This window comes from Gymnoscopelus microlampas, assembly GCF_963454915.1.
Source record: "Gymnoscopelus microlampas genome assembly, chromosome: 16".
In the NCBI taxonomy this organism is placed as follows: domain Eukaryota; kingdom Metazoa; phylum Chordata; class Actinopteri; order Myctophiformes; family Myctophidae; genus Gymnoscopelus; species Gymnoscopelus microlampas.
In genome coordinates, this window is record NC_139953.1 from 27,600,468 (window position 1) to 27,612,719 (window position 12,252).

The 12,252-nt window shown below is 40.6% G+C and overlaps 1 protein-coding gene across 1 annotated transcript; it reads right to left on the bottom strand.

Moving 5' to 3' along the window:
- Nucleotides 1-240: 240 nt before the first annotated feature.
- Nucleotides 241-11,376, bottom strand: eif2b4 (eukaryotic translation initiation factor 2B, subunit 4 delta). The gene is made up of 13 exons (XM_084082985.1): nucleotides 11,337-11,376; nucleotides 10,344-10,378; nucleotides 10,005-10,185; nucleotides 9,129-9,332; nucleotides 8,281-8,363; nucleotides 7,133-7,224; nucleotides 6,603-6,717; nucleotides 5,937-6,013; nucleotides 5,008-5,110; nucleotides 4,699-4,826; nucleotides 3,048-3,225; nucleotides 1,030-1,210; nucleotides 241-696 (listed from the first exon to the last, which is right to left on the bottom strand). The coding sequence occupies exons 1-13, from the start codon at nucleotides 11,356-11,358 to the stop codon at nucleotides 497-499; spliced, it is 1,599 nt and encodes a 532-aa protein (XP_083939111.1). The 5' UTR covers nucleotides 11,359-11,376; the 3' UTR covers nucleotides 241-496.
- Between the last annotated feature and the right edge of the window lie 876 nt (nucleotides 11,377-12,252).

Here is a 12,252-nt window from a genome sequence, read left to right on the forward strand (position 1 = left end):
TTAGGGAATGAAGTTAGCTGGACTTTAGAGTGCATTGTCAGGCATATTGTAATCCTGCCAAATGAAAATGTTATCAGTACAGGCCTATTTATTAGATTATTTAGCCTTTTCCATTAGAGACAGAATTTCTTTCCAACTACATTTTTACTTTTTATTTTCAGAAAAATGCATGTTAACTTAAAACCATTTTCAACTGCAATCCCAACACAAAATACACATTGACTCTGTTTAAAAACCATATGCCATTTCAGATAGATATTTATTGCATGCCAAAAGCATGATAGTTTGTGTCATGTGCACATATTTACGCACACACACAGACTACTCCGTCAAGGTGCGGAGAGACTGCCTCATGGTTCGGACCGGCTGCACTGTAAAATGCACCCTGTTAATTTAACTGAGAGTGAACAAATGTAACCAAATAAGGGTACATTTGTACTCTCTCAGAGTTAAATAACCACTATGGAAGTTACAGTGTAGGTGGAACGGAGAGGATTCACTGGTCCACGTTTTTGACCCTCAGTACCACAGGGACAGAAGTGCAGGGGATCATTCCCAGGTCTGTGATGACCAGATCCACGAAATCGGGTGGTGTCACGTCATAGACCAGGTTGAGCAGGCCCAGGTTGGGCACTTCCTGCCAGTGCTGCAACTCGGTTTTCCCCTTCCGGGTTACAATGAGGTCATCGGGGTCATCTGATAAGACATGGCATGACAAAGCCCAATTCATATCGCGTGTTGAAAATAGCTGAAATACAAGCTCACAACATGTCGCAGATGTGACGCGTTGTGAGCTTGTAGGTCTGCTACTTTCAATACGCGACAGAGCATAAAATAGTACAAATTGTTGGTCCGCATAACCTGGTCAATAATGTAAGTCTAATGGTGCAATATAATCATCACAATGCATTGAAATCAATGCACTTCAAGGAACCAAACCATTAAAACATTTAACTACATGCCTGTGGTTTCACTACATAGAATAATAATTGGTCAAGGGAAGTGTCATCAAGAGTGTAATTTCCATACCTAGTTCATTGGACACGAAGGAATCTGTCTGTACCCTCTCGCAGAACTTATAGGTCTCGCAACAAACCAGCACAGGCACATTAAAGGCCCTGGCCACCAGAGCTATCTGTGATGTCCCCACTCGAGACATCACGTAGCCGTTGGCCAGCAAGGCATGGGCACCAAGGAACACCTTTGACACCTGTGAAGTGTCAAGGTAACACATTATCACTCAATACAAAAACAAAAGCACAGGTACACTATGAATAATCATTTATCACAGCCCTGGAATGTGATAATGTATTGAAATCTCCAGAACCAAAAATGACAAAGTCAAAGCTGGCACTAATCCTTATTAAGTAAGACTATGTTAACACATTGCCTGCCAGAGTTTTTTCAGATTTTTAGCTGTTGCCTGCCAGGGTTTTGCCATGTTTTTGGTACCTGTTCGCGTAGCCACAGATTTTTTTCCTCCAGTATGATTGATCCCCAGATGGTTTCTAATCACAGATGAGATTCAGGTGTGGTTTCACAAATGTCAACGAGGTCATTTTGACCTCGTTGACATGTTTGGTTGATGTTTCAATATAGCTCAAAAGCAGTAGTTTTAAACCAAAAAACAAAGTGAATTGTTTGTCCGTTTGAATTTTAACATTGAAGTGAATGGAGCAGCAAATCTTCGAACATTTTTAGCTCCTATTCTGTTCATAATTCGACAAGGGTTGAAATTATAAAAAAATGCAAAAAAAAAAAAAAAATTTTTTTTTTGAAAAAAAAATTTTTTTTTTCCCTTTTTTCCAAAGACGTATATATACGTCATTGGCAGGCAACAGCTGATTTCTAAATGACGTATATATACGTCTTAGGCAGGCAATGTGTTAATGTCCAGTTAAGTCCAATAAAGTTACAAAACTCTGTTTGTATTAATATCATATTTCAACTGTCAAGACATAAGATATACATTATATACACAGAAAAATCCCCAGTGTTCATTTAGTTATGTGTGTACAAATGGTTCTATTTGTACACACTCAGAATTTAACAAACACTGAGGGTTTTGCAGTGCATACATTAGAGCATTTTTAAGGGTTGTTGTGAGTAAATATCCCGCTTTAACTTTTACTACATTTCCCTAACAAACATTTTCAGAATTCTTCAAAAATAAATTCAAAACATTTCCAGAAAAGGGAAAAGAATCTGTTGGATAGATATTTAAATATTTCAGGGTCCCCACGGTCATGAAATTCCTGGAAATATTTTGAAATTAAAAAAGTAATAATCCAGTACTGGAAAAGGTTTGGAATTGATCAAACTTCATCAAAGGTCCTGGAATTTATCAAGGGTCCTGGAAAAATATTTGGCTATTGATTTTTTTTAATACAAAACCTTTTCATAAACATGTATAACATTACACGAAATATGTAACATAAGTAGTTTTTCGCCGAACAGGCTGTGTAACACCCCATCCGCACTGCCAGCGATGCGACGTGACGCGACGCGAGCGGGCGATGAAATCTCATTAAAATACATGTTTTTGAATGAGACCGTCCTGACCTACCGCAAGCGACAACGAACCGTGCAACGACGTCGTCCACCCCTCCTATTTTCGCTCGCAGGCTCTATTTGAGCGAGGTTTCGCGGCTGTGCCCCACCCCCAAACACTTTTTATTGTTTTTTATTTATTATTTTGCTACACTGCCTATCTTTGGGCATTGTACATAGGAGTAAGAGACACATTATTGCGCTGAATGATTGTTATATAGGCCTGGAAATTGGGCTAAATATTCTGGAAAAGTTTTGGAAAAGTTTTGGAAATTCATTGCTAAAAATGTGTGGGGACCCTGATATTTCCTCCGTTGATTAGAAATTTATTTTTCAAAATTGCAGGGTGAAGCAGCTCTCAAAGTCACTCTTTTAGAACATAAATTAAGAATGCAAACAAAGCCAATTTTGCCTATATACACAATATAACACAACACCCTGTAGCGCTGACAAGGTTTGGGAACCGCTGAATTAGAGATAATGTCCAGACATCCTACCTCTGGTAGGATATAGGAGACGGCTGAAATGAGGACGTAGGTGCAGCTGATGCCCCTCTGGACCAGGCGCCTCAGGGCCTCTCTGCCCTCCAGCCGGGGTCTGCTGTCCACCACGATCACACGGAACTTCCTGCTCTTGTCAAAGGCCTCGCACAAGATGTGGTTTACCAGTGACGAGCTGAGGAGAGGAAATGATGGTTATGTTAGGAGAGAGTGAGGGAGAATAGGGGTTAGGGAGGAAAGCGGAATTTAAGGAAAAATAGTGTGCGTTAGTGAAGCCAGGTGTGTACACTGTAAACACTGTACACCAGTGGGGTAAAGTAACTAAGTACAATTACTCAAGTACTGTACTTAAGTACAATTTGGAGGCACTTTTACTATACTAGAGTATTTCCAATTGCCTATACTTTAACTTCTACTCCACTATATCTCAGAGGCAAATATTGTACTTTTACTCCACTACAATTATTTGAAAACTTTAGTTACTAGTTACTTTGTAGATATAAATTATTACATTATAAAACATACATTAATCACTTTAGCCTTATTTTATACCTCGGCTATTTGAAAATAGACGATCTACAAGCTCACATCGCGTCGCATCTGCGACCCGTTGTGAGCTTGTAGATCTGCTATTTTCAAACATTTTAGTACTTTTACTTTTGTACATTTGAAATTCCGGACCTTTACCTTTAACAGAGTACTTCTACATTGCAGTATGGATACTACTACCTAAGTAAAACATTTGAGTACTTTTTCCACCACTGCTGTACACTGTAAAACCTGAGTTAATGTGAATCACAAGGTTCTGGGTTCGATCCTGAGCACCACCAACTCGGCGTGTGAGTAGCACGGCTTGGGTAACTAAGACGTGTGGTAAGTACTGGGACCTGATGGTACAGTAGTTACGGCATTCCATCTCAGTAATCCATCTCCGAAGTGTCTAAACACTTTGTAAAGGGGATAGACCCCTATCTATCTGATAAGACACCCTAGTTGCTCGACTGATACCGACAATAAGCCACTCCGACCAACTTCATTAATTCCTCTAAGTTTAAGTGAGTAAATGTTGGCTAAACAACAATGTTGTTCAGAAGGCTTACATGTTTGAATTTCTTCGTACATCAATCATTTCTCCAGGGAGTATTTTCAGCTAGAATTTTGAAATCAAATCAAATAGAAGTTTGACCAACAAATAAGCGCACAATGATATTTAGCATATTGGGTCACCATCTCAAGTAGATTTTTATACTGGGGGGCTTTTTATGCCTTTTATTTAGAGGGATAGGAAAAGTAGGCTGACAGGAAAATGGGGAGAGAGATGGGAGGGTGATAGGCATTGCAGTCTAAGGTGCCTGGACTGTCACGCTAGGGCCCAGGCCTTCAGCAGTAATGTTGAGTATATACAACAAGTCAGTCAACGATATTGGCATCTTCACGTTGTGAGCTTGTAGATCGACTATTTTCACTAGTTTGGGTCCCAGGGAGACATCAAATATCTCTTCTGGGTCTCAAGCTAAAATGTTTGGGAACCACTTCTTTAAGAAATGCACACAATAGGAAAGGTAACAAGAGAAGACAGTGCTGCTCAGTAAAGTTATGTAGGCTTAATAACCAAACACACAGGGATATTTTCAGAAATGTTTCTTACCATCCATACACTAGAATAACGTCTCCATTGCTGATCTTTTCGATGGCGTACTTGGAGATAGCTTTAGCTGCAAGAATTATCTTCTCATTAATGTAGCAGTCTATACATGTCTGCAGTTTGCTCTTAGCCTAAAACGGAGTGAGAGAAGTTGAGATGAAACACAATGGAAGCCCATACTGAAAAGTCAAGAGCATTAAGTCAAGCCTTAATAACATGATGCATTAGCGATTCAATGTGTTAGTGATGTGATGTCTATGAGGTGTGAGATTATGTGACAGATTAGCAACATTACAACTGAGAACAGATTACCTCTTCTTCTTTGCAATTACTAGGAATATTGGAGATCTCTTTTTTGATGTACTTGATTGCATTACCCATGCTGGCTGACAGGGGGCGACATTGATTCAAAAAACTGCAGGAATATCAAATCAAAAAATAATTAAGATTAAAGATCAGAAGATACTCTATTCCAAATAGACTGTTAAAGGCCTGTAACTATGAAAGTGTACAAATGGAACCAAATGGACCCTAAAAGGTACCTGCATACTACACCGTAACAACCAAAGTTGGTTCGTTTCGGGAGGGCCCCCCGAACAAAAAAACAACGTCTGACAGACAAAATGTATTTCATACGGCCACGGAACACTTGCGTTCTGGAAGCCAGACCCGCTCGTTGGCCGCTCTGACTGAAGCAGTGTACACTACAGCCAGGCAGCACTGCTGGAAGAGATGGGTAAATTATTACCTGGATATCGCAACGCACTGTGGGTAATTTGTGACGGGGGTATGGATGTTTTGCCCTTTCTAGCAATAGGTTGTGTCTATGACTGGTCACTAGAGAGATTACAGAGATGTTTTTCACCTCCTGGAAGTTGGCCTGTGTCTCTTCCAAACTACCGCTGCTTTTCACTCGTTTCACTGCTGACAGAATGAACTTGAGGCTGGGCGATAGGCGGAAACGATGCGGAATGTCTGACCAATCACAGTTTGGCTAGTCACAGCATCTCGGGAGGCACAGAACAGACAAAATAAGTTCTGATCCGGCCCACCCGAACCTCTGAATGACGTCATATTGTACTCTGTAGCCAGCCGGACTGGACACATTTAGTCTGTTCTGGTGTAGATTTTACAGGTCCATTTCGTTCCATTTGTACACTCTCAAGAGTTATAGGGGGTTGTTGAAATTAAAAGGTTTGAGAACCACTGTATTGAATTATATGTTCAACACATGTTTGTACCTGATGTAGGGTTTCAGCTTGTTAACAAGATCTCGAGACAGCTCCTCATTAGGAGGAGTAGTGTAGTCCCTTATGACCTGGAGAGACACAGAAGCAGTTATAGCTCGTTTACGTCAGAGTCTGCACTGAAAAGCAGTGCACGCCGGTTCAAGTCAATACATTAACCCCTTGATACATTTTGGAGACAACACATCATAACTGGAGACATGCGTAGCATTCTATTATGCATAATCTTTTTGTAACTTCCCCACGTTTGCTAGCCTGTGAGATGGATAATAAAGAATAATGTCTTTTTTATGTTGGCACATAATTTCTTTTACTTCTTATGTTTTTCAACCAGACATAATTATAAGCTTGCAAAATAGACTGGGATATTTATTTGTATTTACCAAAGTGGCGCATGTCACTTCCAAAATACCTAAATCAACCTCCTATATTATATATTGGTAAACAAATGAACCCATTCTTTTGCATCCGACACTTCAATGAGGATAGAAGACAGAGAGGAAACAAAAGCATGGATAAAACACCCACCAATGAAAATGAATGGATATGTAAAGCCTGAATTATACTTCATTGTACAATGGTGTCGTGTGGCAAAAATAGCCAATCTCATGATGCAACGCGTTGTAATCATGTAGATCTGCTATTTTTGCATAACACTACCTGTTTGAAGGCGTTCAGCAAGGCTACAGAGCGAGCATTCGACCCTGCTACAATCCCCTGGGAATACTGCAGACCCAGCCTCACAATGGCAGGATGAATCACTGTGGAGGGAATGCTGCCACAGACCAAAGCAATGCATGACAAGTCAGAGACAGAGGTTAAAAGATATGGGTTTGATTTTCACATATATTTGATTTACTACTTGAACTAATGAACTTAAACTACTACTAACTACTAATCACCGGTTAAAAGGCAAACATATAAGGCATTTTATTTTGCAGAAACCTTACATTGCAGGTCTCCAAACAAATATTGAAAATCTAATGTACTATAGCAGTGGTTATCAAAGTGGGGTCCAAGGACCCTCAGGGTTCCTTGAGGGGGTTCCAAATTACCACTTACAGGTCTGTAACTCTGAGTGTACAAATGATTTCATTTGTACACTCTCAGAGTTATGGTTGTCCTTGAAATTAAAACGTTTTGAGAACCACTGCTATAGATTGTATGCAATATAAATGAAGGCAGGTTACCTGAGTTGCTGTGTGAGAGGCGCTTTGCGACTGTACTGGTGGAGGTGAGAGAATAGGCTGACTTTGTAGCCGTAGTCTGATCGTAATGGGATCTGAAATGAGTAACATCATACACCAATATTACCAACGGGCTTCGCTAGTCCAAAAAGATTACCGGTAGTTGAGTATGAGCTCAGCAAATCTTCACTTTCAGGTGGAAACATATCATATGCCCAAAACCGTTACTTTTCAGGAAATTAAGAAAGAATTTGTGTTCCAACGGATCCAATGTAGTTATTATTTTGTTACAAGCTCTTGTTAATAGTTTGGTTCAATATTTATAAAACCCAGACAGACAGTAGATGTCACTTCATGGAAAGGATAAGTCATTGGAGAACCAATGCAGTATTTTGACTTTTGATAAGGTTCATCTGGATATGTATTCCCAAGAGGCCCCTACGTTTGTGTCCAATTGCAAGTCACAATAACACCCTTAAGCATCTTCAAGTAAAACAACCGCAGCAAATATTTCCCATACATTAATAGTGTAGAATTCAAACAAAACCCTTCACAGCAAACAGCCCTGTGCTGTCCGTTTAGCACAGAGCATACAAACAGGAGACAACTCATATGTAAACATGGTCAACTCCTCGATAATACCCGCCTTCATGTTTCAGGTAATGACAGAGAAGTGATCATGAGAAAATACAACAACAGTAACCAAAACCAAACAATAAGGCACACGTTTAAGGGGCCACAACATGATGCCCGATACCTCTTTAGCAGCGCTTTGCCCTGGTGTCTGAAAGAAATGTTTGGCACAGTGACATGCAGTGAGGAATGAGGTGGCTATTATTCAAAGAAAATGTGAAATGTTGATATCGCGAAACGGGTCGTTTCATGTCATTGGGCATACATTCCATACACTCAACATTTTGCAGAGAAATAAACAGAAGACATTTTTACCACACACACTATAGTCTATTATTGATCTCCCCACATCACGACAATGGGATTTAAAATAAGTTTCCCTTTAAACTCTGGGACTGCACTAAATGATGAAACGTCCTTCAGCAAATGAAACCTACTTACTAATTAGTCACATTCAACCAGGTAAAGCAGTTGTTCAAGGGGTAAAACACAAACACACAAATAATAAAGCAGCTGACCTGTTGCCTTTCCAACTTCTTGGCAAGCTTCTTTAAAACATCCGGGTTGTCCACTTGAACATGCTCTGGCAGCCTCTTTACCACTGAAAATAAATAATAGTTAAAGTAGAACCCTGTTTATCCAAACCCCAAGGGAATGAAGGTTTTCATATGAAAAAATCTAATGAAAACTTAAAAAAACATAGAAATGAATAATTATTGGAGTTATTATAGCAGAGACTGAGACACATTAGAGAAGATTCCGTCAAGGCAGGTAGCTTATTGTAGGCCACCAATGTTTCACGGCAATCAGACACTGCATTGATGATTTGAGGCATTTTGTTTAAAACAGGCCACGATGGAATATAAAACATTGGACAGATCCGTCTTGATCACATGACTATAGAGATAATGTGTACCGATTTGCGTGACGTTTGGACAGAATTTGTACAACAATCGGCCTCCTGATGGCGCTATAACAGGCCGATGTGAAAAATCTGGGGCAGAGGTCTCTGCACGCCCTGGGAGTGTGTGCACAGTTTCACACCGATCGGGCCAACGGTGCCGGAGATTAGCTGTATACAGACGGACAGACGAACACACACACACACACACACAGACGGACAGGGGCGAAAACATAGTCTCGGCCACACCTTTGGGCCTGGCGGAGACAACAAAGGCACAGCATGCCTGAAGCCCAATCAGGCCCATGACCTAAAATGAGTTTGACACCCCTAGTAGTCTTATCTGTGTCACTAACAGTCTAATATCTCACTGACTAATATCCCATTGACTCTCTAGGTCAATGATTGTCTAATGTCCCACACTGTCTGATGTCTCAAGGACTGTCCTCCTGGACATTACAGTACCTGTCTGCTCATTGGGCGGTGCCTTGGATTTGCCTGTGGGGGCCTGTGGACCCGTCTTGTTCTGTTTGGAGGCCCTCTCGGCGTCTTGCCGAGCCCTCCTCTCAGCCTTCAGCTCTCCTTTACTCTTAGCAGGCTTGTCAGCTGGGGCGGGACCTTCTGAAGCTGACACGTGCACTGATGCAGGTGCAGGCCCTGCTGAAGGAGCTAGTGGAGGGAAAACACACAAAAGGTTGAATGGTTAGATCAGGGGTCTTCAACAGGGGGTCCGGGACCCCTAGGGGGTCCTAAGAGATACTACAGGGGGTCCGCCAAATCTTTGTGTGATATGATTTTTTTTTTACATTAACCACTTGAACCCTAGCATCCCTTTTCTGAAGAGAACTTAAGCCAAAAATAGCAGATCTACAAGCTCACTGTGAGGCGTTGTGAGCTGGTAGATCAGCTATTTTTGGCAAAGAGTTATACAGTAGGTGTAGAGGGAAAAAAGAGCAGCAAAAGTTGATCTGAAACACAATTTTATACATTATAGAGGCCGGGGGTCTCTGCTTCATCTCTCTCTCAGCTAGGGGGTCCTTGGCCTGAAAACGTTGAAGACCCCTGGGTTAGATGATGTAGATCCGTTGTTCTCAAACATTTTCATGTCAAGGAGCCCCAAATGTATTTGGCCATAAACCCCCCTCTGAAAAGAATGTTGTGCTAGAGATCCCCATTTCGTGGCAAAATAGTGATTAAACTTATTTTGATGCTATATCATAAATTTAGCTTGGGACCCCCTGGAACCCCCTCAAGGACCACTGGGAGTCCCCGGAGCCCACTTTCACCTCCACGGGTGAAAGTTCAAATGATGGCTAGAAAAATGAATAAAAAGAGGTCAACCTTTCTGTGATGGGGCCAGTATGGCCGGCTGAGAAGCTGGTGGTGATGCAGCGACAGGCTTCTTTTCTTTCTCACTTTCCGTCGGAGCCTTGTCATCCTTTTTCTCTTTGCCTTTCTTTTGGTGTTTTTTCTCTTTCCTCAGCCGTTGCTTCTCCTCTTTGGTCAAATCCTTTCCTTCGCTCTGTCGGGGGGAACCGGAAAAGAAAAGGACAGTTTTATGTTGTTATGTTTGTTATGTTATGTTTATTCGCTTCTCTGCATCTCATAAACAAATCACACACATCAGGGTAAAATGTAGTCTTTATTTGTGCAAACAATACACCAAGAAGTCATACAAACCTTTATGTTCACAATGTCTTTATTTTCAGGTCCATCTGGAACACAGAAAGGTAATAGGTGCCATTTGTCATTTTGTGTGATTACAACAGTTACTTTACTTGCACATATCAGTTATTACCGTGGCTAAAATAGTATGGGAGTGTTTCACAGGCCAAGCAGCTGTGAATGACAGTTATCCAGCCTCCAAGAGACACAAATGCTGTTTCGGCAATAACATGACTTCCTAATCCTAATGCCCACAGTTGCTCATTAGGGCAACAACCCAGTGGTGTAAAGTAACTAAGTACATCTACTCAAGTACTTTTACTATACTGGAGTATTTCCAATTTTCAGTACTTTTAGTCCACTACATCTCAGAGCCAAATATTATACTTTTACTCCACTAGTAATTATTTGAAAACTTTAGTTACTAATTACTTTGTAGAATTTTATTTTTGTAGATGATTATTACAAAACATACATTACCCACTACAGCCCTACATTAATTTCGGCCATTTGGAAATAGCAGATCTACAAGCTCACTAATGCGTCGCAATGTGAGCTTGTAGATCTGCCATTTTCAAAAGATTTTTACACAATTGAAAACTTGAAATGAGACATTCTGCATAATCAGTACTTTTACTTTTGGTACTTTAAGTACATTTTGATGCCAATACTTTTGCACTTTTACTCAAGTCAATTTTTAATTCCGGACTTTCACTTGTAACAGAGTATTTCTACAAAACATTTGAGTACTTTTTACCACCACTGTGGATAGGTGAACGGATGATGCAATGCTATTCAAAAACATGAAGGCTCACACTGGTGGTTTAACCGTTACATGCGATGCTAACATTAGCTGTACTGCCCGTACTCCCTACTAGCAATGTAAAGTATCCCAGAAGCACAAGCTGTTGGTAGTGGACGTGTTGCTTCTACATACGTCCTTAAGCAAACGCAAATACATGTAAACCGTCCCGTCATTAGGTTGTTGTTCTCTGGTAATAAACTCACCTGTGCCTCCACTGTCAGCCATGTTTACGATGTTGCTGCCTCACCAGTGTTGCCAGATGTCGTGAGAGAAACAAGCAACCAGGGCTAGGAAAACAATCCCTGTAGAAACTCTCGATCGGCTGGCTCGTTATCCAAATCCGAAAGCCCCTATGAGAATATGTGTCAGGCTATAGAATCGATTATGACTGGAATATCTTGATGCTTCTCTCTCTGTTCGTTAATGTTGCTTGGGGTCGATGCTGGAACTGTGTCCAACTAAGGCACATCGAGCCTTTTATAATGTCTAGCTGTGGCCCTAATGCCCCTATGATGATGTCAGGTAGTGTCAGTGTAAACTGTAATATTTCAAATTTGATTTGAAATATTTCTTAAACATTTTAACACGGGGCTTCCTGGCACTAAACATTTTCAGATGGTGGGTTAGGGGACAAATACATAATTTATTTGGGGGTCCTTTACATGAAAATGTTGGAGAACCACTGGTTTAAAACAGCAAGACCAAATAAGCAACTGACACTTTATGATTTTAGAAACAAGCCCAAAAAACCCGCAAACTAGTAAACTACTAATATTTACAACTACAAGCAACTTTATAGAAAAACAAGCCCAAAGTCGCTTATAATAAGCCGACCTGGCAACACTGACTTCACTCACTTCCCTCACTCACTCGTGAGAGAGCTGACAGAAACTAGTACTAGGGAAATGTCACAGCGCCCCCTTGTGGGAAAGAGTAGTTGCCCCTTTTCATTGTCAGAATTGGGATTTTATCATGTAATTGAATTGGTTAATAATTTGAAGTATTTTCCTTTCCTTATTTTCTTTTCTTCATCTTAATTAATTTCTTGATTCTTATTATTCGGCTTGTCCAATTTTAATTTATTGTTTATTGTCTTTTTGTTCATCACATGGAGAACAA

Excerpts from the sequence above, each read along its gene's own strand:
- eif2b4 (XM_084082985.1), bottom strand. The coding sequence starts at position 11,358 with ATGGCTGACAGTGGAGGCACAG. Across the intron at positions 6,014-6,602 it reads TGCTGAACGCCTTCAAACAG|GTCATAAGGGACTACACTAC; the intron begins GTAGTGTTATGC and ends GTGTCTCTCCAG. Across the intron at positions 697-1,029 it reads CTTCGTGTCCAATGAACTAG|ATGACCCCGATGACCTCATT; the intron begins GTATGGAAATTA and ends ATGTCTTATCAG.